The 24,275-nt window shown below is 55.6% G+C and overlaps 6 protein-coding genes across 6 annotated transcripts; 4 read left to right on the forward strand and 2 right to left on the reverse strand.

The window, feature by feature from the left end:
- Positions 1 to 328: 328 nt before the first annotated feature.
- On the forward strand, positions 329 to 3,637 carry BBK36DRAFT_1124774 (hypothetical protein; the record flags this gene model as incomplete). The annotated part of the gene is made up of 1 exon (XM_024891194.1): positions 329 to 3,637. One exon carries the CDS (start codon positions 329 to 331, stop codon positions 3,635 to 3,637), a length of 3,309 nt encoding a protein of 1,102 aa, XP_024747822.1.
- A 1,593-nt stretch (positions 3,638 to 5,230) lies between these two features.
- BBK36DRAFT_57454 (cysteine proteinase) lies at positions 5,231 to 7,096 on the forward strand (the record flags this gene model as incomplete). Its single annotated transcript, XM_024898283.1, has 1 exon — positions 5,231 to 7,096. The coding sequence occupies one exon, from the start codon at positions 5,231 to 5,233 to the stop codon at positions 7,094 to 7,096; it is 1,866 nt and encodes a 621-aa protein (XP_024747823.1).
- Positions 7,097 to 9,144: 2,048 nt separating this feature from the next.
- On the forward strand, positions 9,145 to 10,591 carry BBK36DRAFT_1124971 (glycosyltransferase family 31 protein; the record flags this gene model as incomplete). Its single annotated transcript, XM_024891219.1, has 2 exons — positions 9,145 to 9,693; positions 9,815 to 10,591. 2 exons carry the CDS (start codon positions 9,145 to 9,147, stop codon positions 10,589 to 10,591), a joined length of 1,326 nt encoding a protein of 441 aa, XP_024747824.1.
- A 302-nt stretch (positions 10,592 to 10,893) lies between these two features.
- Positions 10,894 to 11,634, reverse strand: BBK36DRAFT_1179735 (hypothetical protein; the record flags this gene model as incomplete). Its single annotated transcript, XM_024896186.1, has 2 exons — positions 10,894 to 11,061; positions 11,452 to 11,634. 2 exons carry the CDS (start codon positions 11,632 to 11,634, stop codon positions 10,939 to 10,941), a joined length of 306 nt encoding a protein of 101 aa, XP_024747825.1. The 3' UTR covers positions 10,894 to 10,938.
- Positions 11,635 to 17,282: 5,648 nt separating this feature from the next.
- On the forward strand, positions 17,283 to 19,919 carry BBK36DRAFT_1132453 (hypothetical protein; the record flags this gene model as incomplete). Its single annotated transcript, XM_024892029.1, has 3 exons — positions 17,283 to 17,783; positions 18,221 to 18,944; positions 19,051 to 19,919. Coding segments are annotated over exons 1-3 (2,010 nt in total), but the record flags the coding sequence as incomplete, so codon positions are not given.
- A 1,154-nt stretch (positions 19,920 to 21,073) lies between these two features.
- Positions 21,074 to 23,233, reverse strand: BBK36DRAFT_1124499 (multicopper oxidase; the record flags this gene model as incomplete). The annotated part of the gene is made up of 1 exon (XM_024891169.1): positions 21,074 to 23,233. The coding sequence occupies one exon, from the start codon at positions 23,231 to 23,233 to the stop codon at positions 21,074 to 21,076; it is 2,160 nt and encodes a 719-aa protein (XP_024747827.1).
- Between the last annotated feature and the right edge of the window lie 1,042 nt (positions 23,234 to 24,275).

Genomic DNA, 24,275 nt, shown 5'->3' on the forward strand with positions numbered 1-24,275 from the left:
CGTCGTTCTGTGATGTGTCCCTCTTCGCGGTGCGCTTTGTAATAGCCGAAAGGATCATGCATGCAGTAGTATACCAGTCAATAAAAGATGACAGAAAGTAGTTCTCCGCAATAGACGACGGAGATGACATAACTCATGGGCAAGGTCGTGAGGTGCGGGGAGAATATATCGGCCTGAGACAGAGCTCTCTAGGTACTACCGGGCTCTCCCCAAGTCTTTACTTCCCTCTCGATTTCCAGCCCTTTACAATATCCCCTACTTCACCAACACTCTTCACTTTCAGACATTGTCAAGGTCATTTCAAGCTTCACTAAATCCATCAGTGACAATGGCCGGCCGTAGAAGGAGAGAGACCCGTGCACGCTACATCGTATTTCGCCATGCCACTCGTGTCCAGCGCTTCCTCGCCAGTTTTGAAGACGACCGCCGTCTCAAGCCAGGACACCAGCAGCTTCACTCGTTTGTCGTTCCTGGCTTGCAAGGAGGCAAACACACGGTCGATGTCACCCAAGACATCACCGCAAAGTCAGAATCCAAGGAGCTGACGGCAACGCAAGAGTTCTACGTCGACACTCCCGAGTTTGCCATACCAGAGGGCGAGATCCACTCTGTCTATCCACCTCCCGGGCACGAAGAGCGATCTGAGGCTTTGCCGCATGTCGTCTTCAACACGCCCGAGTTTCCCTGGGAATGGCGAGCAAGCTACATCGAAGATGTGCCGGATTACAAGCAGAATAGGAACCGTGTCCCTTGGCTCGCGGTGCTTGTTTTCACCAAAGATGAGCTACAGCTGTCGCCAGAAGATCTCCAGGGCGACAAGAGCATCTTTCGTAATACGGAGAAGCTCGCAGATGGCGCGAAGCAAACCAACACGCTGGCCGTCAACATGCTCGTCAACGATGTTCCCAAGCTCACAGACACAGCGTCGCCTGTGAAGCCTTCGGAAGCAGAGCCTGACGCCACAACAGACATCATCTTCGTCAAGAACGAGCTGTTCTCAACCCTCTTCGCCAAGTACGACGACAAAGGCCATGAAGATACGAGCGCCACTCAGGCAGATGTGCGCCCGTACAGGTTCTTGGCGCACAAGAGGGACATCAACACAGAAGGCATGGCTGTCGCGGCCCTCACTGCCACAGAAGAAGATCAATCGTCTTACGGCGTCGTCTTTTCCCACAGAACCGGACCGGTTACCATCACCAAGCCGACACAAATCATTGCCCACCTTGTTTCCATCCGCGGCGTCGAGGTGATGCCGTGGCCGGTAGCCAAGGAGAAGAGATACGTGGCAATGTCCAGCTTGCACAGTTGGAGCTATACGTGTCTCCCACCCGACACCCCCAGCATCAAGGACATGTTTGAGGCGTTGGGACGATCCAGCGCAATGTTGCGTTCCAACGTCAACTTGGACCAGCTGGATCCCCCAACTGATGCGCCCCAAGCAGTGCAAGACCGAGTTTTGCAACGCTTGCACGACGGCTACGCTCTGGCTCGCTATCGAATCCAGACGGGAGAGCAGACAGGATGCTTCATCCGAGGGCCTTTCATCCCTGTCAAAATCCCCTCTGACATCACTCGCCCATGGCACTCCCTCTCGACTTCGGGCTCAGACCTACAGATCCTCGACCAGCAGCTTGGTCTGATGGATATCACGTATTCGGCAGCTTGGCAGATCGGCCGTACTCTCGCCATCTCAGATGCTGACCTCGTCTCGCGACTTGGCCAAGTCCGCAAGCAGATATACGACCGAGGCATGCACTATGCCCAGCTGGCGGCTTTGAGAGCCCACGGAACTCGTTCCAAGAGCGAACTCATCGCACAGCTACCCGCCATGGTTGCGGCGCTGCAGACTCTGCACAAGACGGCGCAACTTTCCACCTCGGACGTCCAGGCTCGCTCTCGACGATGGTTGCGCCACTCGGTAGAGCCAGTTGACCTTTCGTACAGTGGCCGTGAGGCACATGCCATGAGCGTGGCAGCAAACGATGAAGACACACTTCCGCAGTTCCTTCTCAAAGCCGCCAAGGAGATTGCCAGTGCGATTAACCCAGAGAAGCCGGACGAGCCATCCGACGTGCCGTACAACGAGTTCAACACTCCCTATTCTCCCGACTGGATGGCATTGCTGAAGTTCATTCTCGACAAGCAAGTGCTGGAAAACATCCCTTTCCACTATCTGATCCCGGACATCAGCGCTCTTCCTCTGGAGAGCATGCGCTTCTTCCGGATTGACTGGCGCTGGATGGACGCTCTGCTTGATGGAGCGCTGAGTTTGTCGAATTACATCGATCAGGACAACGACAAAGTTCGCGATGCCATCTTCGGCGCCCTCAAGTGGTTTCACGAAACGGGCGTGGCTGAGCACGGCGGCGAAGTGCCTCCCGTACCCGTCTATGGCTGTCTGATTCGCTCGAATCTCATTGTCAAGTTTCCTGACATGAAAGTGGAGGTTCTGCCTCAACAATTGCCTGACAAGCCTCCCGTCCTGATGAGACACAAGATTGTGACCCCAGATACCATGCTGTGCCTCTTCTCAAAGGAACCGTCAGAGCCGGACTTTAATGGACTCGCCCTCACTCAGCCGCCTCACCAGCAGACCTTTGTGGCCGGCAGCGACCTCAAGAAAGACAAGATTCAGATTAGATATAAGAAGGCGTACACCGCAGATGAGGGATCAGACGACGTTACCATTCCTATTGCCATCAAGGAATGGTCGCCCAGTGATCCCGAGACCAAGGAGGCTGTTTATCTCTGGGATGTCACGCCACCGTCTTCGCCTACAATTGAGGCACGCAGGCTGTTGATGGAAAGCTTTGCAAGTGACTACCTAAAGACTGTCCAGGAAAAGATGGATAAGAAGTACTTTGACGACGACACTGCCACGTCAGCTCTGATGGCAGCGGAGATGGGTTCCGTTGCTTGGCGACTCAAGCTCAAGCTCTCGCAGACCGAGGCCGGAGACGAGGTCGAAATAGACCCAGAAGTCTCGCCAAGCGATGCGCCTCTCCCTGAGTGGGCTCGTCGTCATCGCCTCCATCGTCGTCCTCTTCCCTCTCACGCAATCCAAAAGCCCTCTCAGTTCTACTCTACGAGGCCCGTCTTCTACTACAAGGTTTCATCCACTGAAACGCCATCGTCGAACACCATCGTCGCAACGGACGTCGCACAAGATCTCATTTTCCGCATCAATCTGGAGCCTTACACAGCCGGCGATTATAAGCTGGAGGAACTCACGATCAAGGTCCCCTTCGGCACACCACAGCAGTTTCCACGCGTCCTCATGGCAACGTACAAAGGCAGTGGAGCAGAAATGACATCCAACATCAGGTTCAATGTCATGGTTGACCTGGAGACCACGGATGAAAAAGTGACGGGCATGACCCTCCGCATGGTTCCGCGCAGCAGACGCGGTTACGTGCCCGTGTCGAGCTGCAGCGAGATCAGCTTCATCCTCAGCGGCGTCGTGGTCAGCCAAGTGACGCAGAAGACGTATGTCTATTTGGAGATTAAGGAGCATTATAGAAATCAAGGCGAGTGGAAGCCAAAGGAAGATCCTGACAGTATTGTTTTGGTTCCTCCGCCGGCTACGGAGAAGGCAATGAACTTGAAGAGGATCTTCTCGGCGGCACCGTCTTAGATGCCTTGTGTAAGCGGTAGCGTAGATGAGCAGTTTCAGTGCTCTTTTCGTGACGGATAGTTTTGTTTTATGTCAATCATCAGCACCGTCGCCGTAGTCAGTTTGACCGGTACAGCCCAACAAGCTATGTGATGCCCCTGATGAGTAAGAGAAGGGGAGGGGAAAGCAGAGGGAGGAAAAGAAAGACAAATAGGGCCACAGGTTCCTCCTCACTACCTCCTCCACTCAGGTCATAGAACTCTACCTTACTATCACTAGAGGGATGTACAAGTAGGATATTTTCTGTAGAGAGGGGATACGTATAGGTAGTTATAGTCGCTTTTTAGGTCAGACCGAAGTGATTCAGGAGGGCATGCGTTATGGCCAGTTGACAAAGCGCGTTATCCATGTCCCTCTCTACCTTATCCTTGTTGAAGGTACCTTAGCCACCTGATCCTCAGTTGACGGTCCCAGAACCTAATCACAGTCTGATAGCGGCAAGCAGATGAACAGATACACCCGCCAGTTGGCAACTGAAATAATACTTATTGTCTTTCGCTTTTCGAATTCTCATGTTCAATGTCCAGGGTAAGTCGTATTCGTACAAGGACCCCAAGGCGGCTCAACCGCGGCTCGGCATCCATCGCAGCGTCGCATTTGATCTCAGCCCTTCTTTACATAGCCCCAGGCACCGCCAACCAACAAACGAAACGCGCACACACGAACCAACCCGCCCCTGCCGGACCCGAAAATCGGGGGACCCCGAGGGAGAATGAGCGAATCTCCACCATTTTGCTGCCCTTCGATTCGCCGAGAGACGAGCCTCTCCGTACTGGCGCCCACGAGGGATTCGATTCGACTCGGCCGACTTCGCGCCTAAACCAAGGCCAGGCAGAGAGACAGACAAACGCGGGACGCCACGGAATACCACATCAGGTACTCCATACTCTAGGGCTTATACAAAGCACTACTTCAGACTTGTGCTGCAAGAAGCCTTCTTTTGGGCCCAGAATCCGGGGCCTTCCCCGCTTGTCGAGATCGTGAGGCAGAGGCGGAGTCGGAGTGCTTCGGTACCCGATGGCTTCCCCAGGCACGAAGCAATTGGTACGGCCGCCTTGATCATTGGATCGAGGCACCAAATTGAAGGTATGAGGGTACAAAGTAGCCTCTACCAATTTTGCGGAGCCGAAAGAGAACCATTGGACCGGCTTCGTGACGGGTTCTCCCTACACTGTTCTTCTCTGATTTTTCCTCTTTGTTTTGGTGCACAGCCTCGGGAGCTAGCCCGGCCACAAGAGACGAGGCTGGATGCGCCGGCTGTCAGACAATTGTTCTCGTGCTCCTCTTCACCACGCAAAAAGTCTTCCTCCAATGCCGTCACTGCCCGCCGTCTGTCACTGCTCCAAGTGAACGCCGAGCCCGCATCTCCGTCTGCCCTGTGCGTGCGGGCGAGCAGGGAGCCTGTGTTTTTCTCCCCCGTTTTTTCCACTTAGGTCGGGCAATCAGTCTCCTGGTCGACGGCGTGTCGCATCCAATCCGCTTCTCCGCATCTCGCCCGTCAACCCGAGGCTTCCGCGCTGCTGCTCTCCCCCACGATCCCGCGAACCTTCAGCAATGCCGGATAAGACGACGTCTGTTGTTTCGTACGCCGCCGGGGCGTCCCTCGCCGCGGCAGCGCTCTTCTACGTCTTCGGCCCGACCTTCACCATCGACCACGACACCACCAGCTCGCGCAAGAAGACCATCGTCGGGCTGCGCAACCAGGCCAACGACTGCTTCATCAACTCGGTGCTGCAGGCGCTGGCCGGCTTGCCCGAGCTGCGCGTGTACCTGATCCGTGAGACGCACCGCCGCCGAATCGAGGACCCGTCCGTATACGCACACCTGGTGCAGCCCCTGGATGGAAAAGAGCTTGCGCAGTGGAAGCTGCAGGGCCTCCAGGATGGGCTGGTGACGTACGGGTTGAAGGAGATGCTGGACGCGCTTAACGAGCGGCCCATTTCGAAAAAGGCCATTTCGCCCTTTCCCTTCGTCAAGGTGCTGGAGATGGCGTTCAAGCAGCGCATCAGCAGGCAGCAGCAGGATGCGCAAGAGTTCCTGCAGATTGTAGCGGAGAGGCTCAAGGACGAATACCACGCCGGCCAGCGCGCGCGTCTACATGCTCGGAGACAGGGCCTTGCCGCACTCGCCGCCGAGTCGAACCCAGCTAAGGACGGCAACGAAACGGACAGGTCGGATGATGCTGCCGAGAACCCTGACGGCACGGAGGCTTCTGCCTCTGGCACCCAGATTCCCATCACTGTTGATCTGGCGGAGGTGCAGCGGGCGGTTCGCGAGATCCAGGCTCCGCCGGAGCTTGAGGAAGGGTTCCCGCTCGAGGGCAAATATGAGTCGCACATTCAATGCCAGACCTGCGGCTACACCACCAAGCCGAGAGAGGAGACCTTCTGCACCCTGACGCTGGCAGTCCCGCAGGTCTCGTCCACGACACTAAACGCATGCTTCGACGGCATTTTTAAGACGGAATATATCGACGACTTCAAGTGCGAAATGTGTCGGCTGGTGCAGACCAAGAACAACCTCGAGCAGGAAGCGGCCAAGTCGACGTCCGACAGCTTCAAGGCGGTGGCCCAGGAGAGCATCCAGAAGCTCCAGGCGGCGATAGAGACCGACCCGGAACGGCCGCCCGAGGACGTGGAGCTCGGCGACATTCGATATGCGCCCAAGAGGAAGATCGCCAAGACGACGCGCATATCCACGTTTCCCAAAATCTTGGCCATCCACCTCTCCCGATCCATCTACGGCATCGGGCAGATCACGCAAAAGAACTCGGCCAAGGTCTCCTTCCCCGAGCAGCTGCCGCTGGGAAGCGTCATGAAGCAGCGCAAGTACAAGCTCCTCGGCGTCGTAACACATCGAGGAGGCCACAACAGCGGCCACTACGAAGCGTTCAGGCGGCAAAACACACCGTCTCCGTATGCAAACATCAATCCGTTTCAGCCATCCGACATATATAGCAAGACACCGACGCCCATCTCCACTCCTCAGATCTCAGCCCTCCGATCTGACAGCCCGTCGATCTCGACTCCGGATCTGCTGTCGCCATCCTCAGACACGACTCCCTCTACGCCATCGCTGGAATCCACGGGAGCACCCCCTCGAAGCGTCCCTGTCGACCTGCCCAACCCTCTCGTGAACGGCAAAGATCGAGACGGCGAGACGAGCAGCCTCCGATCCATCACCGCATCTACCAAGTCAGCGCTGTCCAGGCTCGCTCCCCCGAGAGCAAGCCTGAACGGATCCTCTTCACCCAGCACCCTGGCTGTTGGCAAGCCTCAGCCGCGACCTAAGAAGCGAAGGCCAGCGGACAAGTGGTGGAGAGTGAGCGACGAGAAGGTGCGCGAGGCCAAGACAAGCGAGGTGCTGGGCATGCAGAAGGAAGTCTATCTCCTGTTCTACGAACTGGAGCCGGAAGAGTGAAGTGCTCGTTCTGCTCTCAGGAAAGCAGCTTTGTTTCTGCCTCATCAACGTCTATCCCCATTTTGTCGTTCCTGAACGGCTTGTTCTTACGAAGTGATTACGATGGAAACGTTGCCTTTTTTCTCTTCTCTTTTTCTCTTTCTTCTATACTATTTGTGCTTGATGCATTGTATGGCGTTGCTCAATCCTTGGCTTTTCACTTTCTTCCTCAATGAAAAGCTTTCTTGATCATTGGAATCTGTAGTATTGGAGAACAGTCGCAAAGGGGGGAAAAGTACCCAAAAAAGAAACATCCCTGGACTAGAACGCTCTTCGCTTATTTCTTGGCTGCGGAAAAAAAGAACCACGTTGAACACATGGTGGCGGATCTGGTCGAGGAGAGAGAGTTTGTTTGGAAATAGGAGAGCGAGTGGGAATAAGGGGGTGATGGGGGGAGTATAGTAGGTACGAGCCTGGCACCTTTGTGATGTGAGCAGGGTACATTATCCGTTTGTAAGGAAGAGAGTACAGGTACTTACGTGTAGCAGTAGTAAATAGTTATTCAAAGTAGCATACGCAGCATTCTATATAAAGCTCGCGGCGGTGGTTGTCATTTGACTTGGTTCAAGTTGATTTGCTGTGATATTGGTGTGAATCTTGTTTGATTGGGTAGGCATGGGGTAACTACCTATGTAGGACTTTGACGGGCAATATGAGCATTGGAGATTCTCAATATCCGCAAAGGAAAAAGGAAAGAAAGGAAAAAGCAAATAAGGGAAAAAAAAGCAAAGACAAAGCCTCAATTTCGCCGAAAAAGCAGAAGACGGACCAGGGAACACACCGAGTGCCCCATTCATTCTAAGAAAAACCCCATGGAAATGCTCTTCTGTTTTTCCGTAAGATTGCCCAGGTCGATTGATGATTATGGGTCCTCCATGATCCAGCGTCCCGGATTGCCGCGTAATTGAGCCCAATCTTCTTCTAGAAGGTCTTCAAAGTGTCAAGGGTTCTTTCTTTGGAACATCCAAGCATTTTGTCTTCTTCTATTCACTTTGTGTAGCAGCATGACATGTGATAATTTCTATTTTGATCCCCTTCCAGGGCGTGGTGATGATGCTTCGTGTTCGACTGGGACTAAGCTTAATTTCAGATGCATCCTGGCTTCTCTTCTCTTGCCTTTTCTCCGAGGTGATGAAAGTGATGACTTTCATACTCGGCCTATGATTTCAGTTGAGGGTGAAGAATCGATAGGTGGTACATTTTCTACGATGGAGCGTAATAATATGACCTTGCTCGCATGCCCTTCGGTAGGTAAGCATGAGCAGTATTCGGCAGTCATCAATACCTGTCATGCAGTCCAAGGCTGAAGCAGATCCAACTCCTGCGTGATGACGCAAAACCCCAAATGCCGAAGCAACGCTCCGGACTATTAGTCAATCCCTCCAAATGTCAGATACACATAGAAGCCCAACCATCATCAACGACGTCTTTGCCATGGATATGCAAGAGAAAGAAAGAGGCAAAAGAAGCCCACCAGGAGCATCCCCACAAAGGCGCGTCAGCTTCGTCGATCATGCCGCTAGGACTAGCAACGCACACAGCAAAGCCAGCCCCTTACGATTCATGAGAGAAAGAAGAGGCGCAGCTGGAAAAAGTTGCAGCTTGAGAATCAATGGCCTTCTGCCTCTGTATGTAGATGCTGCCACGGTTGTCAGTTTGTGCGATACGACAAAACATAAAACCGATGAAAGAGAGAGGCTCTCTCCAGCCGAAATCACCAGGAAGCCCAGGCGTAGATAAACGGCCGATCTCTGTAAGGACGTCCTCGCAACTCACAGAGGGGACGAAACAACAAGCCCCCTGAAAGCTGTCGAAGAGCACGACACTCAAACATATCCACATTGTCAGAGGAGTTGTCATCGCGACTCATGACTTGCATCCTCAGCCAACTCTCAGGATATTTGGGTCTCCTCTACCTCTATCAGTGTTTGTAGAAACGTTTTAGACCGAGACTTGCAAACACTACATGTAGTCAGCTGTGCCTGCACCCAGACAACTGCCCAGTCGCCATGGTTCTCAAGCCTCGCCGACGACTCATTCTCCTCTTCGCCAGTTTCTTCCTCACTCTTAGCACCACTTACCTCTTACTTCCCCACGACTCTCACATCCGACTCTCCATCAACTTCAATGCTTCTCGCTTCTGGAACGCGCTCCGGGCATCAGCCACAGATCGCGACGCTTGGCTGCGTCAACAGCCTGCGCCATACCCGCTGAGTCTGCGCGACGACGTCGGCTATCTCATCAAGACAGGCTATGGCACTCGCCATCGGTTGCCCGCCTTGCTCGAAGCCTTCGCTCACACTGGCGACATTCTGGGAGAGCAATATCGAAGCTTCATTGCCGTCGGAGACTGGACGCCGACAAACAAGACAGCCGATGGGCTGCCGAGCGTGTTCAATGTCGTGGACATGCTGATGGAGACCAGGCTTGGTCCATCGCTTCAAGGCCACCCCCGTCTCTCCAAGTACCGTTCCCTTCAGGAAGCGATAGGCTCGGCCGACGAGGATAAGGCGAACAAGCTTGGCCAAGAATTCGGGTGGGAGTTGGATGCACTCAAGGTAGAGTGACCCGAAAGACATGCCCATGGCATCCCCCCCCCCCTATCCCGGCCATCTGCTAACATCCTGAGCGGTCAAGTTCGTCATGGGCATGGAGTTGGCTTACAGGCTGATGCCTCAGAAGAAGTGGTACATCATCCTGGATGACGATACCTTTCTGATAGGGCCTTCGCTGCATCTCCTCCTGAGCCATTTGGATCCTGCCAGACCGCAGTACATTGGCAACGCGGTGGGCGACTACAAGAGTCGGCTCGCACACGGGGGGTCTGGCATCGTGCTGTCCCAGGAGGTCATGCGGCGGCTCTTCAGCAACCCCGGCATTGTCGCCCAGTCATATGCCGACTCGCTCGACGAGACATGGGGTGACCGCCTTGTGGGCACGGCGCTGATCAAGCTGGGGATCTATCTCGACGAGCGGTATAGCCATCACTTCAACGGTGAGCCGCCCGCGATGGCCCGGGTCAAGGGAGACCGCTTCTGCTCGCCCATTGTGTCCCTTCACGGCCTCCGCAGACCAGGGGCCATGGAGGCCGTCGGGCAGGCCCTCTCCAACAGACAGCAGCCAGTGCTCTGGGCCGACCTGTGGCAGCTGTTTGCCGCCTCTTCACTCGACGACGCTGGCCGCGAGCCGGTACGTCAGATGCGGGACTACGTGGGGCCGACGGGCGACGACACGACGACATGGGAGAGCATCGAATCGGCAGAGGCGTGCCGCAGCAAGTGCCAGGATAGCAAGAGCTGCCTGGCGTGGACCTTTGACACGGAGACGCGGGCTTGCCGCACCAGTCCTTGGATGGTCATTGGAGACAGCAGCGGCGCGGAGACGGAGCAGTCTGGACTCGATTGGCAGACGGTGGAGTCTCTGGTGCAGCACTGCGGCCGAACATCCATGTATTAGTGTGTAGCAGTAGCAACGAATACAAGAATAGCTGCCTTGCAACCTGTAGGATGCCCGTCTGCAGTTGGACGAACGCCTTGCAATGAATGGGATCTGATCCCATAGGACGGCCGCAGAGACGCTACCAGTGCAATGCAGAAATGGGTAATAACTCGGAGCAACACGACCGCCTTGGGTGCGTGTCTCGAGTGCCTTGTAGCAGTGACACTGGCCGCAGCTGGCAGGGCCACAAAAGAGGGAGTTGCCCGTACATGTATGTATGCAGTATTGGTAGCGGCAGCATGAGCTGTATTGCATGTAGTGACACTGCTTCGTGTATACCAAAGCCGGCTGCATGTGATATGATACTACTGCGTGACCATGTCCAACATGCGCACACAAATGCCTGCTTGCAGATGCCCTGTCACCATCTCCGCACCTTGGGAAACAGGGGGGAGGGCTGCCGCAGCCACTCCAGACTGGTAGCGAGGCTACGCGAGTACTAGTAAGGAGGGAGCCCCGAAGAAAAGGGAAACGGGAAAAGGGAAAGAAGGAAAAGAAGGAACGAGGGTCAGGGAGGTAGAGAGGAAGCAAGCTGTGTCAAGCGCCCTGACCTTTGCTGAGGAAAGGAGACGAGACGGACAGGGCATTGAATGACTCGGTGCTTTGGCGGGCTTGGAGAGCCTGCTTCTATGTATGTCCCCTGATGCCGAGAAGACCAGATGAACATTGCAGGATGTTGTTGCTTCTGCGAGGTGATTATTCGCGGAGTGCATAATGCGGAGTTAGCGTCCGTGATTGTCGAGAGCTTGATAGATAGACAAGGAGACTGTCTCAAAGCCCCAGGCCCGAGCAACGGTGACGATGCAGCCTTGTCTCACGATGATTGCCTGGCTGCGACTCTGGCTGGCCACCTCTGCCGCACTAGAGTCCTCCCTACTTGCACGCCCCAGTCGTGTGAAGCCATACAGGCACTTGTAGTCCGTATTTGTGCTCTTCTTTGCGGATGGAGTGAGAATAGGGGGCAGGCCGGCAGGCTTCGGAGTGGGCCAGAACCGGGCCATCTTCAGCTTTCGTTGGCAATGTGACGCTCGACCGACCGTCAGCGCTGGCTAACACCTGCTGGTATGTACTTTTGGGCCCGGCTCTCCCCTACTGTACTGCCTACTGCGTACGGTATGAGTAATGGCAGCGGAGCCAGGAGCTTGAGAGGACTAAGAACCTTGCCCGGGACGTCGGTTTTCGCTTATCTGGCTGTACAGCTAATTACTCCGATTGATTTGGACAGTCAGGAGCGCTTGCACGAGCTGCTGCTGCCTCTGGCGTCGGATGCCACCAGGCACACGATGGACCGGCTCCTTTCAGAGAGACATCTTGCTCTCGCCTTGTGGAGCTGGAAGAGGGAATCGCAGAGCCGGCAAGCTAAGTCATGCGGCTAGATCCTCCATGCATCGAGATGGCATGGAGCATTGATAGTCGATGCGGTCGTCTGCGAGTCTCACTTAGCCTGCTTGGAGAGGGCTGTAGGCTAAAAAGACGGAAACCACTAAGAGGCAACGACGTAGCATTACCACGTCTATCTCGACCGCGGATGCTGGCGACGTGCTGCTGCAGCACCCCTCTCAGCCGGCCTGGATCCCTGCAGCGGTGACGGGAACGCATTCCGCTGTACTCCGTATGTACGGAGCAGATGCCTGGAGGTCTGCGTACTTCGTGCACTTGGGCTTCCGGGCGCGGTGGCGCCTGAGCGTTGAATGCAAGCGTCGCAGCGCTTTTGGGACCCCTCCACGAGGAGCATCGCCAGGTCTGTTACCGGCCATGCCAAAGCTGATGCAAGGAGTAGCTGCCTGAACGGCTATCGTCCCTTTTGATGGCTTGCCAAGGCTCACGCTGAGAGCCAGGCGGAGGAGAAACCTTGGGCTGCTGCTTGGCGACGCATGATTGGGGCGAAGAGGGGAGGGAGACACTGGTGCTGAGGCGGTGCCCGAGTTTCCTCTTGATGTGAATATCAATCACATGTAACGAAAGCTGCCAGCATCGACATTGCGTAGAGACGCTCACTCGCACCAATGATGGCATGATGAGCTGAGAAGAGCAGGCATAGCGTGTCGATCTCTCCGAGACTCTCGGCCTGGGCGTCCGCACACATCAGGACAGCCGTGATGGGGTGTAGAGGAGGAGAATGCGGAGCAACTGCAGCAGCGCGGCTTGCGGCTATCCATGTGGCTGATGGTCCCCTTTCGCTTCGCCAAGGGAGCATGCTGTTCTTTAGTACCCTGGTCAATGAGCTCCGTCTGGGGGGCTAGGTAGTGTACTTCTACTCCCATCGTTGTCAGGCCATGTTTGCTTGCTTTTTCCTTTCCTCTTTCTTTGCTTTTTCTTATGATTTCGACTTCCCTTTTCCCCTCTCACCCAAGGATCAGATCCAGTCACTCCCCAATCATGTGAAAGGAACTTATTCCAAGCTGGTGGCTGGCCGGCTGCCTGCTGCTGAGCCACTAATGAAATTGCGCGGTCCAGGGCAAGGTTGCTCAGCTATGGGCTCATCTCTCCCTTGGAGCCAGTTCAGCGTTCGGCGCCAGCCTATGAGAGCGCCTCTGCTGTAATTGTAGGTATGGACACGGTAATGATTGGGTTGCTAAGAATACACCAGTTAGTGTCAAGCGATGGGTGTTTGTCATATTACTGCGCTCCGCACCAGCGGGTTCCCCAAAATGAGGGCTGAGACTTACAACAAGGTAGCATCACGGAGTGTTTGTATCGTAAGTAGACAGTAGTAGTCCTCATTGCTTCTCCATTGTACAACGCATGGATGAAGGGCCGCGGGAGACGCTGCATGCCGAACAAGAGGCAGCAAGATCCACCGGAAGTCAACCCCGAACATGCATGTAGGAGGACATAGTATATGGAGTGAGTAGGTAGCATAGGCAAGCAGCCGCAGGGTCAAATTGATGGCACATGTCCGGGATAGCATGATTGAACACGGGTCAAAAGGCGGCGACAAGGTTTCTTGGAAGGTTCGGTGAGCTCCCTTTTCTCATCAAACTGGCGGCTCGATTGTCTCGCCTGTCTATCGAGCCTCGGAGTGAGATGCGGACGCGGGCTCGGCGGTTGAAGCTAGGTTGGTAGCGAGGAGAGTGCGATTGGCTCCCCAAAATGGCTGCAGGCATCGTTCTCGGGGATATTCGAGACCAGAGGCTGCAGTATCGATCTGGATGCGGGCTCGATACCCCTCGTCGAATGGCTGTGATCGGTGAGCGCCTTCAGGGGCTGCGGTACGGAGAATCCATCCAGGCAGGAGTATCAAACAGGACTCGCGGATAGCATGCGGTGGTGGTGGCATGTGCAGTACATGTATGCATGCACAAGGTCAGTGGCCACATACACACGTACAGCACCATGCAGCTCTCACCGTTTATGACCTGGCTTGCCCTTGTCTCCACGCTACTTTCCATCCGGCCTAGTGATCCGAAGACTACTGCGGAGTAGTTGATGATTTAGCACCGTGGTGGCATGTCGTCGTCGTAGCATCCGCCTGAGGCTCTCTGCAGCAGTGCAGCATCAGATGCGGCGATGGTACGGAGTAAGAACGCTACTCACTCTCAGTGCACTCATGATGGCTTGCCCTGCTTCTTGCTGCACCACCTGGCTTTTCTCGGCATACAAGTTCAGTCGATCGTCACGGGAGCTGCTGGGAATTGCGCGCCCACCTACATGTATCTGGACCGCCGCTCATCGTGCCGTGCTGTGCTGCGTCGATTTGCTGTTGCATTCGTGTGGCCCAAAGTCGGAAACAGGCCGGCAACATATGACCAGTTACTCGTATCTCTGGCCAGCCAAGTCTCTTCGACGGCTCGTATTTTATCGCTCGCCAATCTGCGTCCCCATCGATCTTATCCACGGGTGGGCGTTATCGGCCACCTCTTCGTCCTGCCTGCCTATGGGGGATGCGGCCGTTGAACCAAGAGGTTCCACGTCTGAGACACTGTCCCAGCAGGATAGTATGCTGCTCCGTACCACTAGCCAGAGGACTAGCATAGGCGAATGCTGGTTCGCGAGAGTCAGAAGACGGGAAGAAGCCCGCCTGTCTCGGCGGTGTCGAGCGTACCTGGTGCTAGCAATGCACGCTCCCCGCCGGCGTCTGGAGGCGTGCTCTGTCCAGCTCGGTCTTGAGTAGTCGACCTGGGCCCTGGATGGTCGGTGGCCTGCGATGCTCTGTACAGCGTGTGCGAGCATGGAGGACGCATGTATGAAGCATGTAACCATTGAAGGTATGTATCTTATCCAGTCGAGGCAGGCAGTTTGGCCTAGAACCGTCGAGGTCATCTTACCTAATGGCGGCACGTGTCTCGTCGGACGGCAACGACGACCCCTGAGGGCGCGCCTGGTTGAAGCCTTGATTGCTTCCCTCTGTATGAGGTGCCTGTCGGTTTGTGAATGGAAAAATGACGAGTAACATGATCCTCTCCATCCCAGAGCTGCGAAAGGTGTCGTGTGCTGAATCAAAGCTGTGGCGGCCTGGTACGTGCACCCCTATGGGCGTCTATCCTGCCATGGCGTCCAATATCACAACTCAGAACAGCCGCACAGAGGGTAGAGTGAGTACCTCGCATCTGCGCCTGCGTCGAGTGCGTGCGGTGGTAGTAGTAGTAATAAGGGCGAAGCCAATAGATCTCCAGGGTTGCCGATGCACCTCGAGAATCGATTGGACCGGGTCGGCAGTCCGAGCCGCCCTACCGGGCACCATCACAGACAAGCATCAGCGCCATGTATATGTACGGGCCAGGCGTGTGTGTGCATACGCACCTGGGACAACATGCTGCTGAACCTGCAAACGAGTCACCATCGGCGCGTGCAAGCTTCGTCCGTTAGCAGGGAGCTTGAAAGACGGCCTTGGTACCAAGGAGATACGAGTTGAAGAGGAACACGCATAGATACGAAGGAGCACACAGGCAAGCATGAGGGAAATGCCAGTGCTGGTCCCCCGTTCTCCAGCCACGACGACAAGTGCTACCCATCTGCACCCATTATTAGCTGTACACGCATGCAAGCTGGAAGTGGGCTATTTATTACTCGCCATACGAGTATTGACTGGTTGACTGAGTGGACGGGAGGGATGCTCCAGCTTGTGGGTTGCCTCTGCGTCCGACTCCATCTGGCTGCGTCTGAGGGTTTGCCAGTGGCTGTTCATGTACTAGATGACCTGTTTGCTTGTCCTTTGCCATTGATGGATTCTCACGACTGAAGTCGGTTCAAGATCAACCCCTTGCCAGAGCCAGCCAGGTACATGTAGGTAGGACTTGTTCAGACAGGTATTCGAAAGTATAGTACCCGAGTAGGCAACTCGTATACGTATGAAGACACTTGATAAGCGCCATTGTCGTTGCAGAGCAGCTTGTACCGGCATTGCTGAAGAAATCACCGCCTTTCAGCGTCTCATTCAGCATCCCGTCTGGTTCATCTTGTCTTGAACGGAGGAGCTTCCGGGAGTTGGCCCAGGAGCTTCATTGCGCTAGCCGACTCATAAGCCTAGCCGGGGGGCCCTGCCGCCAACCGCTAAGAGTCAGGGCCTCAGCCAAAGGGATTCAGTTCCATTGGAAGTCGAAGGGTCAGGTGCTGGGACCGGTACCGGGAGGCTGAGGTGCCAAACAATGTGCCGGAGGGCTGGTCCTGGGCGAAGACCGCTGAGGTTCTGGTGGCAGCTTCAGTTGGTGAGGAGTTCCCTGTTCCCGTCCATTGCTGAGGAGTTTGGGAGTGCCGGCCTCTGCTGGCGGGCCGACTGCATGCGCGCAGCTGCCGGCAAGGTACAGGGACTCTGAAGTACCAGTACGAGCCAGCGACTGCTGCCGCGGCAGCTTTAGCGCGCTCTCCTCAGTGGCCTCTCCTGTGCCCCCCTCCCCCTGGACCTCCTGTGCAGTCGAGTGCTAGTGGAGTGGAGGAAGGGTTCCGGTACTTGGCACCCAGCCCGGCCGGCGCTAGGCGGCCAGGTACCTTTTACGCTCACCCTGCCTTGCACCGCCTTGACTCCTGGTAGAAGCTCCAGACCTCACAATTTTGCATCCGCGCCTGCACATCACAAACCACACAATCTCTTCTCCACGACTAGAGCCGTCCAGCCCAGCCCTCCCTCTCCTGTTCGCTTCACCGCGGCCGGGGTCGCGTCCCCTTGTTCGCGGTTAACGCCATCCATGTCCGCCGCTCCATAATATTCTAATTACAGACGTAGAAAATGGTTCCAGACGATTCGGGAGACGACAAGTCTTTTGTCGCCGTCTCCAACGACGCTGCTCCTCGACCTCCTACTCCTCGACCTGCTTCTGCCTCTGCCTCTGCTTCTGCTTCCTCCGCAACAAAAGAACTCTCCCCCAATCCACAGCTCACGCAGGTCAGCGCCTCAAACTCGACTCCAACAGTTGCCGCCGCTGCGCCGCACTCGCAGGAACCGAAGCAAGAGCAGCAACCGCCGGTGACGGACGAGCAGCCACACCAGCATCCCACCCAGCAGCAGCAGCAGCAGCTGAAAGAGGAGCCGCGAGAGGATCTGCAACAGAAGAAACATCAGGAACAACAGAAACAGGAGGAAGAGCAGCAGCAGCAGCACGAGCCGCAGCCTCAGCCTCAGCAATATCCGTCGCCTCAGCCGCATCCGTCCCCCAAGCGGCAGAACCCGTCCCCTCTGCCACATAACCCGTCTCCTCAGCAGCAGCCGTCTCCTCAGAAGAACGGCGACAATCGGGTGTCCGAGTCCGCGTCCACCGCCGCAACCCCCAAGCCCGAGCCCGAGCCCGAGTCCGACATGGCCAGCCATCGACCGCCCGCTCTCCACGGCCTGCATGCCGGCTATGCCACCAGCTCCCCGTCGCCCATCTACACTCCCCAATCCAGCCTCCCGACCACTCAATACGCCTCATATTCCACAGTCTCAGCTCAGCAGGGCGATGCATACCGCGTGAGCCCCGTGGGCACTCCGCAGATGTCACTGCCCAGCATGCGCACTATCGACGCCATGTCACAGCAGTCGGTCCCTCCCATGCCTCACCATTCCATGTCCATGAGCATGAGCATGCCCCTTACTTCCGTCTCGCCGACCCCTCCCTACTTTGCCAGCCATTCGACGCCTCTCCCTTCCAACTACGGCTTCCCGCAAGATGCCCTGGCGCGATATCCTCTCCCGCACGACCCTCGCTTAATCAACCACCGGGGGCCCAAGAAGGTATGCCACTGCTTCTTTACGACATTGCAGGCCTGCTGGGGTCCAATTGGCCCCGCGGCAGCAGCAATTGGACGGCCATGAGGACGAGAGCTGACGTGGTGGCACGTAGGAAATCAAGCGACGAACAAAGACAGGCTGCTTGACGTGCCGCAAGCGACGAATCAAGGTGCGCATATGCAACACCCACTCCCTACATGAACTGTTTTTTCTTCACCAATACGATTACTTCTGCTGCCCTTTCCCCCCTCACCTTCAATCTCTCTACTACCTTATCCTTTGTTCCTCTTCTTGTCCCGCGTGCAGCTGCAGCGCGATAGAGAGAGGCGGAGAGGAAAAAAAAAGCGGCCCCTGCTAGAGCTGAAGCTGTCTGGAGCTGAGCTGAGGAACCGTTTTGAGACCCGTGGCGCGCGCCGCTAAAAAAAAAACTCCAACGCGAGCGTCAGACTCGGCAGAACCTCACTCAACTCACTCTTCCCTGCTTGCACTGGCCATCTGGTCACAGCTCTCGCAACGGCCGTCGACAGCCTCAGCTCTTCTTCCCCTCCGCTCTCCGCTCTTCGGCCTCACCGCCTGTCGCTCGCATTCCAGCTCTGCTTCTTCCTCCCCTTTTCTGCATTATCGTCGCTTCGACTAGCCTCGTCGCCTTGAGCCGCTCCTCTGCTGCATGCGCCCCACCTGCTACAGGCCTTTCCATTGACCTCAATCTGTCCTTGCAGTGCGACGAGACGCATCCCACCTGCAACAACTGCAGGAAATCGAAGCGCGAGTGCCTCGGCTACGACCCCATCTTCCGACAGCAGGCCGGCACCCCGACCAGCGGCAGCGTGCAGCCCGCCTCCAGCAGCCTCTCGCCGGCTACCGAACCCTCCGGCCTGGCCTCGTCCACTGTTGGCCCGTCGACGCCGCGTCTGGTTAATTCGTACGGCAGCCAATCGCCGATGCTGCCGAGCGTCTATGCGACAGGCTCAGCCCCCAGCACGCCGTCGATCCCTCCCAACAGCTACCCGCCTCTCTCCACCCCCGGCTCGTCCTCAGCGGTCTCTGTCAAGCAGGAGTACGGCTACGGCTACTCGTCCAACATCGACCCTGCTGTGCGCAGCATGTCTGGCACGACCAACCACCAGATGTCGCTTTCGGGCTCCGATAACGGCTATCTACGAGGTAAGACTGACCCTGCTCTTGTCTGCTGCTTTGGTTTCTCTCTCTCATTTGTTTTTGTGGTCACACACATCCAGTCTAGAATGCTAACCCGGACGGCATTTTGCAGCCAAGAAGATGAGAATCGACGAGATCATCGACCTGCTTGGCCCGCCTGCACCCGTTCAGCAGATCAGTCATACTGAAGAGACTTTCAATGAGATCACAAAGGTCTACCATGAGATGTACGCCGGCGGCCTCAGCGCTTTCTTCGAGACGAGCTGGTACTACTTCACCGAAACCGGCAAAATGACCTTCCCCAAAGATGCCAACCTGATTGAGCACATGGCAACGTTCCTCAAGATCCTCGAGGGAGTCAAGGCCAATGACCACACCCAGATGGCCTATTCGGGCGTTCTGGAAACCAGGATTGTGTGGGAGCTGGCTTGTACGGCATATCAGATTCCCGAGAGGGGAAACAACTCCATGCGTCTGAACCTGCCGCCCGACAATGACCCCATCGAAGCCAGAAACCGCCTTCATGTTGTTGAAGCCTTGCTCTGCGGTGACGAGCTGCTGAGCAACCCTCTTTCCCCCCCGGTGGCTGATGGAGATCACCACCGCATGCGCCAGTTCGACTTCTGGTACAGTCTGGCCGAGTTTGTCCGTAGGAGGGACAACCCGAATTCGCCCAGCAGTGTCAAGGCTAGGGAAGACGTTTTGGCACGGATGCGCCATCTTCTCGACGGCCGCGAGAACCGCGACGTTCTCTACTCGATCGCCGTCGTCCGCGAGCTTGCGCCCAACTTTGATGCCGGATACGCAGCTACTATCCCTCAGCATCTGGATGAGTCAGACCCAAAGAATCGGCTGGCCGTCGCGTCCAAGTTCCTTCTTGACGAATCCCAAGTCACCGGCGGAACGACCAACGTGGTGCGTCGATTCAGCGACATTGCCTCCCGTGCTTTTGTCAACCCGGGAGTGAACATTGCACGAAGAGTATAGCAGATAGGCTGGAAATTGTCGAGAACCGGGCTCAGCTACCATATCCTGCAAAACCTGTCCACGAGAGTTGCATATACCACACTGATTTTTATTTGTCTCAGCCGCCTGTTGCAAGCTTTCTGACGTTGTCACTCGCCAGACTCCGTGCGACAACTGACCAAGTTCCTTGTTTTCTGTTGCCTCCGCAAAGCATGGCAAGTCTCGGCATTTGGCCACAAGGGCGTCCTGTTTGTTCGATTTCCATTGTTTGATTTCTGATTTCATGGCGTTACATCACCCCTGGGGGACCATGGCCAGGGAAGGGGGTAGGCAATCTCTCTACTCGCTATTTTGATTTTGATTGTGTTTTTATATATGTTTCATTAATTCCCTTTGTCGACGGCCCCCACCTATTTCGAGTTGTCTCTCTACTGTCACTTTACATTTCCAGGCTTGCAGGCGTTTACATGCAGTCATTTTGCGGCAGACTGCCGTGTGTTGCTCTTTTTGCCTGCATCCTTCTGCTTTGTTGACACACCAAGCTGATCGGAGGCACTGCCACGTTGAGAGACGCACTGGACTCTTGTTCCAAGTGGAACAGCTCCTGAGCTGAGCCTCTGAGCTCTGCGAAAGAGGGAAACTGAAGAATAAACGAGGATAGATTTTCTTTTTTTTTCCCACCATTTAGACAGGAAGGGCTGGTCCGTTTGGACTCCAGCGGATCATAGTTTTGGAAGGCGGCGTGGGGTCGGTTTATAGAAGGGCGGCTCTTTTGTCATACCTATAGGTAGCCTGAGCGGCATCAGCTGTTTTTTCCTGGTTTACCTATATCAAAACAAACAAACAAGAAACAAACAAAGATATACTGCCTTGTGTTGTACTCACAAGCGGCATCGATTTTCCTATTTTCTTGACAGTGTCTCTTTTCTATGTGTTTCTTAACTTCCCTATTTCCTTAGTGTTTAATATGGTGCCGAGTTGAGGCTTCCTCGGTGCTCATACATATAGATCTGATAACAATACATACGGCAGTGCCTATATACAGCATACAAATATCCAGCATTTCATCTCACCTCAGCATGGTTCCTCCATTATTTGCAAACATGTCCTTGTAAATGCTCCTTTACACATACTCCTTTCCGACGCCCCATAGATGTCATCCATCATCCTCACCCCTTGCCAAAATTGCCAAACCAGATACTGTCATCGGGTCTCATACCCGTCGTAACCCCCTCAAGCCCACAAACAGCCCTCTCCCGATCGCTCACCTCCCAAGTCCGGACGACATCGCTCCTCACAAGCAGCTGCATGACCATGCCGGCCTCGGCATGCCACATGTTGTGGCAGTGCAGAGCCCACATGCCGGGGTTGTCCAGCACGACGCGGATGACGGCCCAGCTGTAGCCCTCCACGGTGATGGTATCCCGCCGGAGAGGGTTGTTCTCCAAGTCAAGCTCCTTGACGAAGGCAGGGAAGTCTGCCTCGGAGGGGGGGTATCCGCTCCGTGCTTGGTAGAGGACGAAGAATTTGTGGCCGTGGAGGTGGAACGGGTGTGAGCCGTCGTCGAAGTTGTTGATGGCCAGGTCGATGGTGCGGATGCCTTCTGTTTGGATGACGAGCTCCTTTGTGGAGTCAAAGGCTAGGCTGTTGACGGCGATGGGTGACTTGAGCGTGGTGAGGTTGGAGTGGGCATCGAGGAAGCGGTGCAGCGAGGGTCGGGTGGCGTTGTGGTGCCAGGTCGATTGGTTGAAGAAGCCGCGTGAAAGACGCCAGTCGCCAATCATGAAGCTTGCGTCGAAGCGCATGTACTTGTCTGCGGGAGGCGGCGTCATGGGGATGACCGGATGCAGGGCGGAAACGTTGAGGTCGCGGCATATGACCTCAATAGCCTCGGGCCAGTCTTTGCTGGTCGGTTCTTTGTCTACCTTGTCTGAGGCTGTATCCCCGGGAGAATTGTAGCGCAGGACGGCTCGCATCTCAGGCTTCAGCAGCCGGTTCTTGGTGGTGAAGCAATGTGTCACCATCCGGGCCCTCATCCAGAAGGCATCGGCGGTGCTGACATTGGTTTCCACGATGACGCTGTACCGCTGAGCCGGGAGGATGTTGAGGCGATGAAATGGCTCGGGCAACACGTCGGTGCCATCGACCTCCGTGACGTAGAAGGGATGCTCGTCGAACTGAATTTGAAACTCGGCAAAGGCGCCGACGTTGATGATGCGTAGTCGATGCCGCTGGCCGGCTGCAAGGTCAAGGGTTGGGGTTGAGACATTGGTGGTATCACAGTCCCAGCCCGGAAAGTCTTTGCAGTCACGCAAGCCGCGCCCGTTAATCAGGCCATTGTCCGGGACGGGCTCATCATTGTCCCTATCAGGCTGCAGATAGTCCATCAACAGCTCCGAGGTAAGATTATGGTAATGATCCTGAACCATGATTATCCTGTCAGAAGCGTATTCCAGCTTCTGCAAAACGGTTCGCTCTTCTTTGGAGTGAACGACGACTGGCCCGAGCAGGCCATCGGATGCCTGAGCACTGTGATGGGCATGATACCAGTAAGTGCCCGACTGATTCTGGACTTGGAACTCATAGGTGAAAGTCGAGTTGGGCGCAATGGGACATTGGGTAATGCCTACAGCGCCATCCATGGAGTTGGTGCCATTCTGGAAGAGACCGTGGAAGTGAATCGAGGTCGCGTTGATGGCCTTGTTCTCGACAATGACCCGAATGGTGTCGCCTTCGTTGCATTCAACCAATGGCCCGGGAAATTGATTGTTGATAAGTATCATGGGACGATAGATGCCGTCAGGGTTCAGACGTCCATCCACAATTGTCCAATGATATTCTCTGGTAGTGGGAGCGGCGTCAAAGTCCCACGAAGGCGACAAGACGTACTGTGAGACATTTCTCAGCTGAGGCACACTTGGCATCTCTTCTTCGTAGTGGACAATGGCTGGCGCAAGGCTGCTGTCGTCCTCGTCCCCAGCATTGGGCTCGGATTCGGCCTCATGGTGATCAGGCTCATCTTCCTCATGAGGATCTTCCGGCGAGTAGTGATCGTCAAGTCCATCATGTGCGGACTCTGAAGAGTCCCCAGAAAGTGATTGGAGACTGAAGGGGACAGCAGACAGCGCAAGCACAGAGACGACCACTACAAAGAAGAAGAGACCTAGCTTCCACAGAGGCTGAGAGCGTGACTGACGTCGAGACGAACGGAACTGCGACGAATGGCGCGACTGGCGAATAAAGGGCCGGTGCTCGCCGAGCTCTTGGGGAGCCTCGTCACGCAAAGCACCAGCCGAGCCTCGTCCGTAATGCGCTTCGGCGGCATCCATTGCACTTACCAGCAAACCTCCAGAGAGTGAAAAACCACAACGATCGCTGTTGTCATGGTCCGGGTCTCGTATACCGGTATTCCGAAGCCGAAAACCGTCCGTCAATCAACGCCGTCCACCTGTAGCCTCTACCAGGGCGATGAGAACTCGGACAGGCAAAGGGACAGATCTCAATTCGACATGTCGAGCTTGAGGAGCAGCGAACAGAGCGGCTACAGGCACCCTGCGGGAACGGGGGAGCGGTAGAATACCCGTCTCCCACAGTTCAGTCAGAGAGAGGCCAATCCAAATCGCTTCAGCCCGGTTGAGGCCAGTTGACTCTGCTCCAGGATTCCAAGTCGTATATCGGCCGAGAGATGCGGCACACAGCTGAAGAACAAGCGCCACTTCCGAAGGGCACCAAAATGCGCCCACCAACTCGCTGTTTACGAGCGAATGGCAGCCTCGGTATCAGAAAGAGAGTAGCTGGAGGAGGGGAGACGATGCGGCTTGTCTGTCTGTCTCTGTGTGTGCGTGATCGGGATGAGTCCGGAATTGAGGAGAGGCAACATGCAAAGGGCGGGTGGAACAACGTTTAGGCGCTCGGCAGGGCTTTCAGCGACCTGGAGGCATGGCATCGGGCGCAGCAGCGATTGGACAGCGGCAAGATCCGCTGGAAGCCGGTGCCTGAACGGCTTGACAGCGCCTGAAGCCCACTGTAAGCTTCCCGAAGACGTCGGGTTATACCCGTTGAGGCCCCTGACGCGAGACGATGGAGCACGATAACATGAACCTGGAATCGACAAACAGGAGACATGAATCCAGTCCCAATTCTACAAGCGGATAAAGCGGCACCGCTTAGAAGCCCCATCCAAACCAGAAGGGAAGAGACGAGACAGACGAGATGCAGCGACGCATCCCTCCCACGTGCCGGAGCAGCGGCGCGAGATGTCGAAGACAGAGGCCGCTAGGAGTGCTAGCGAGTGGGTGGGAAAGTCCAGTCGCCAAAGACACCAACAGAGCAGTCGGACCAGACAGTGGATCTTTGCTTGCTTGTCAACCC

Source organism: Trichoderma citrinoviride (assembly GCF_003025115.1).
Source record: "Trichoderma citrinoviride strain TUCIM 6016 unplaced genomic scaffold BBK36scaffold_11, whole genome shotgun sequence".
Classification (NCBI taxonomy): Eukaryota; Fungi; Ascomycota; class Sordariomycetes; order Hypocreales; family Hypocreaceae; genus Trichoderma; species Trichoderma citrinoviride.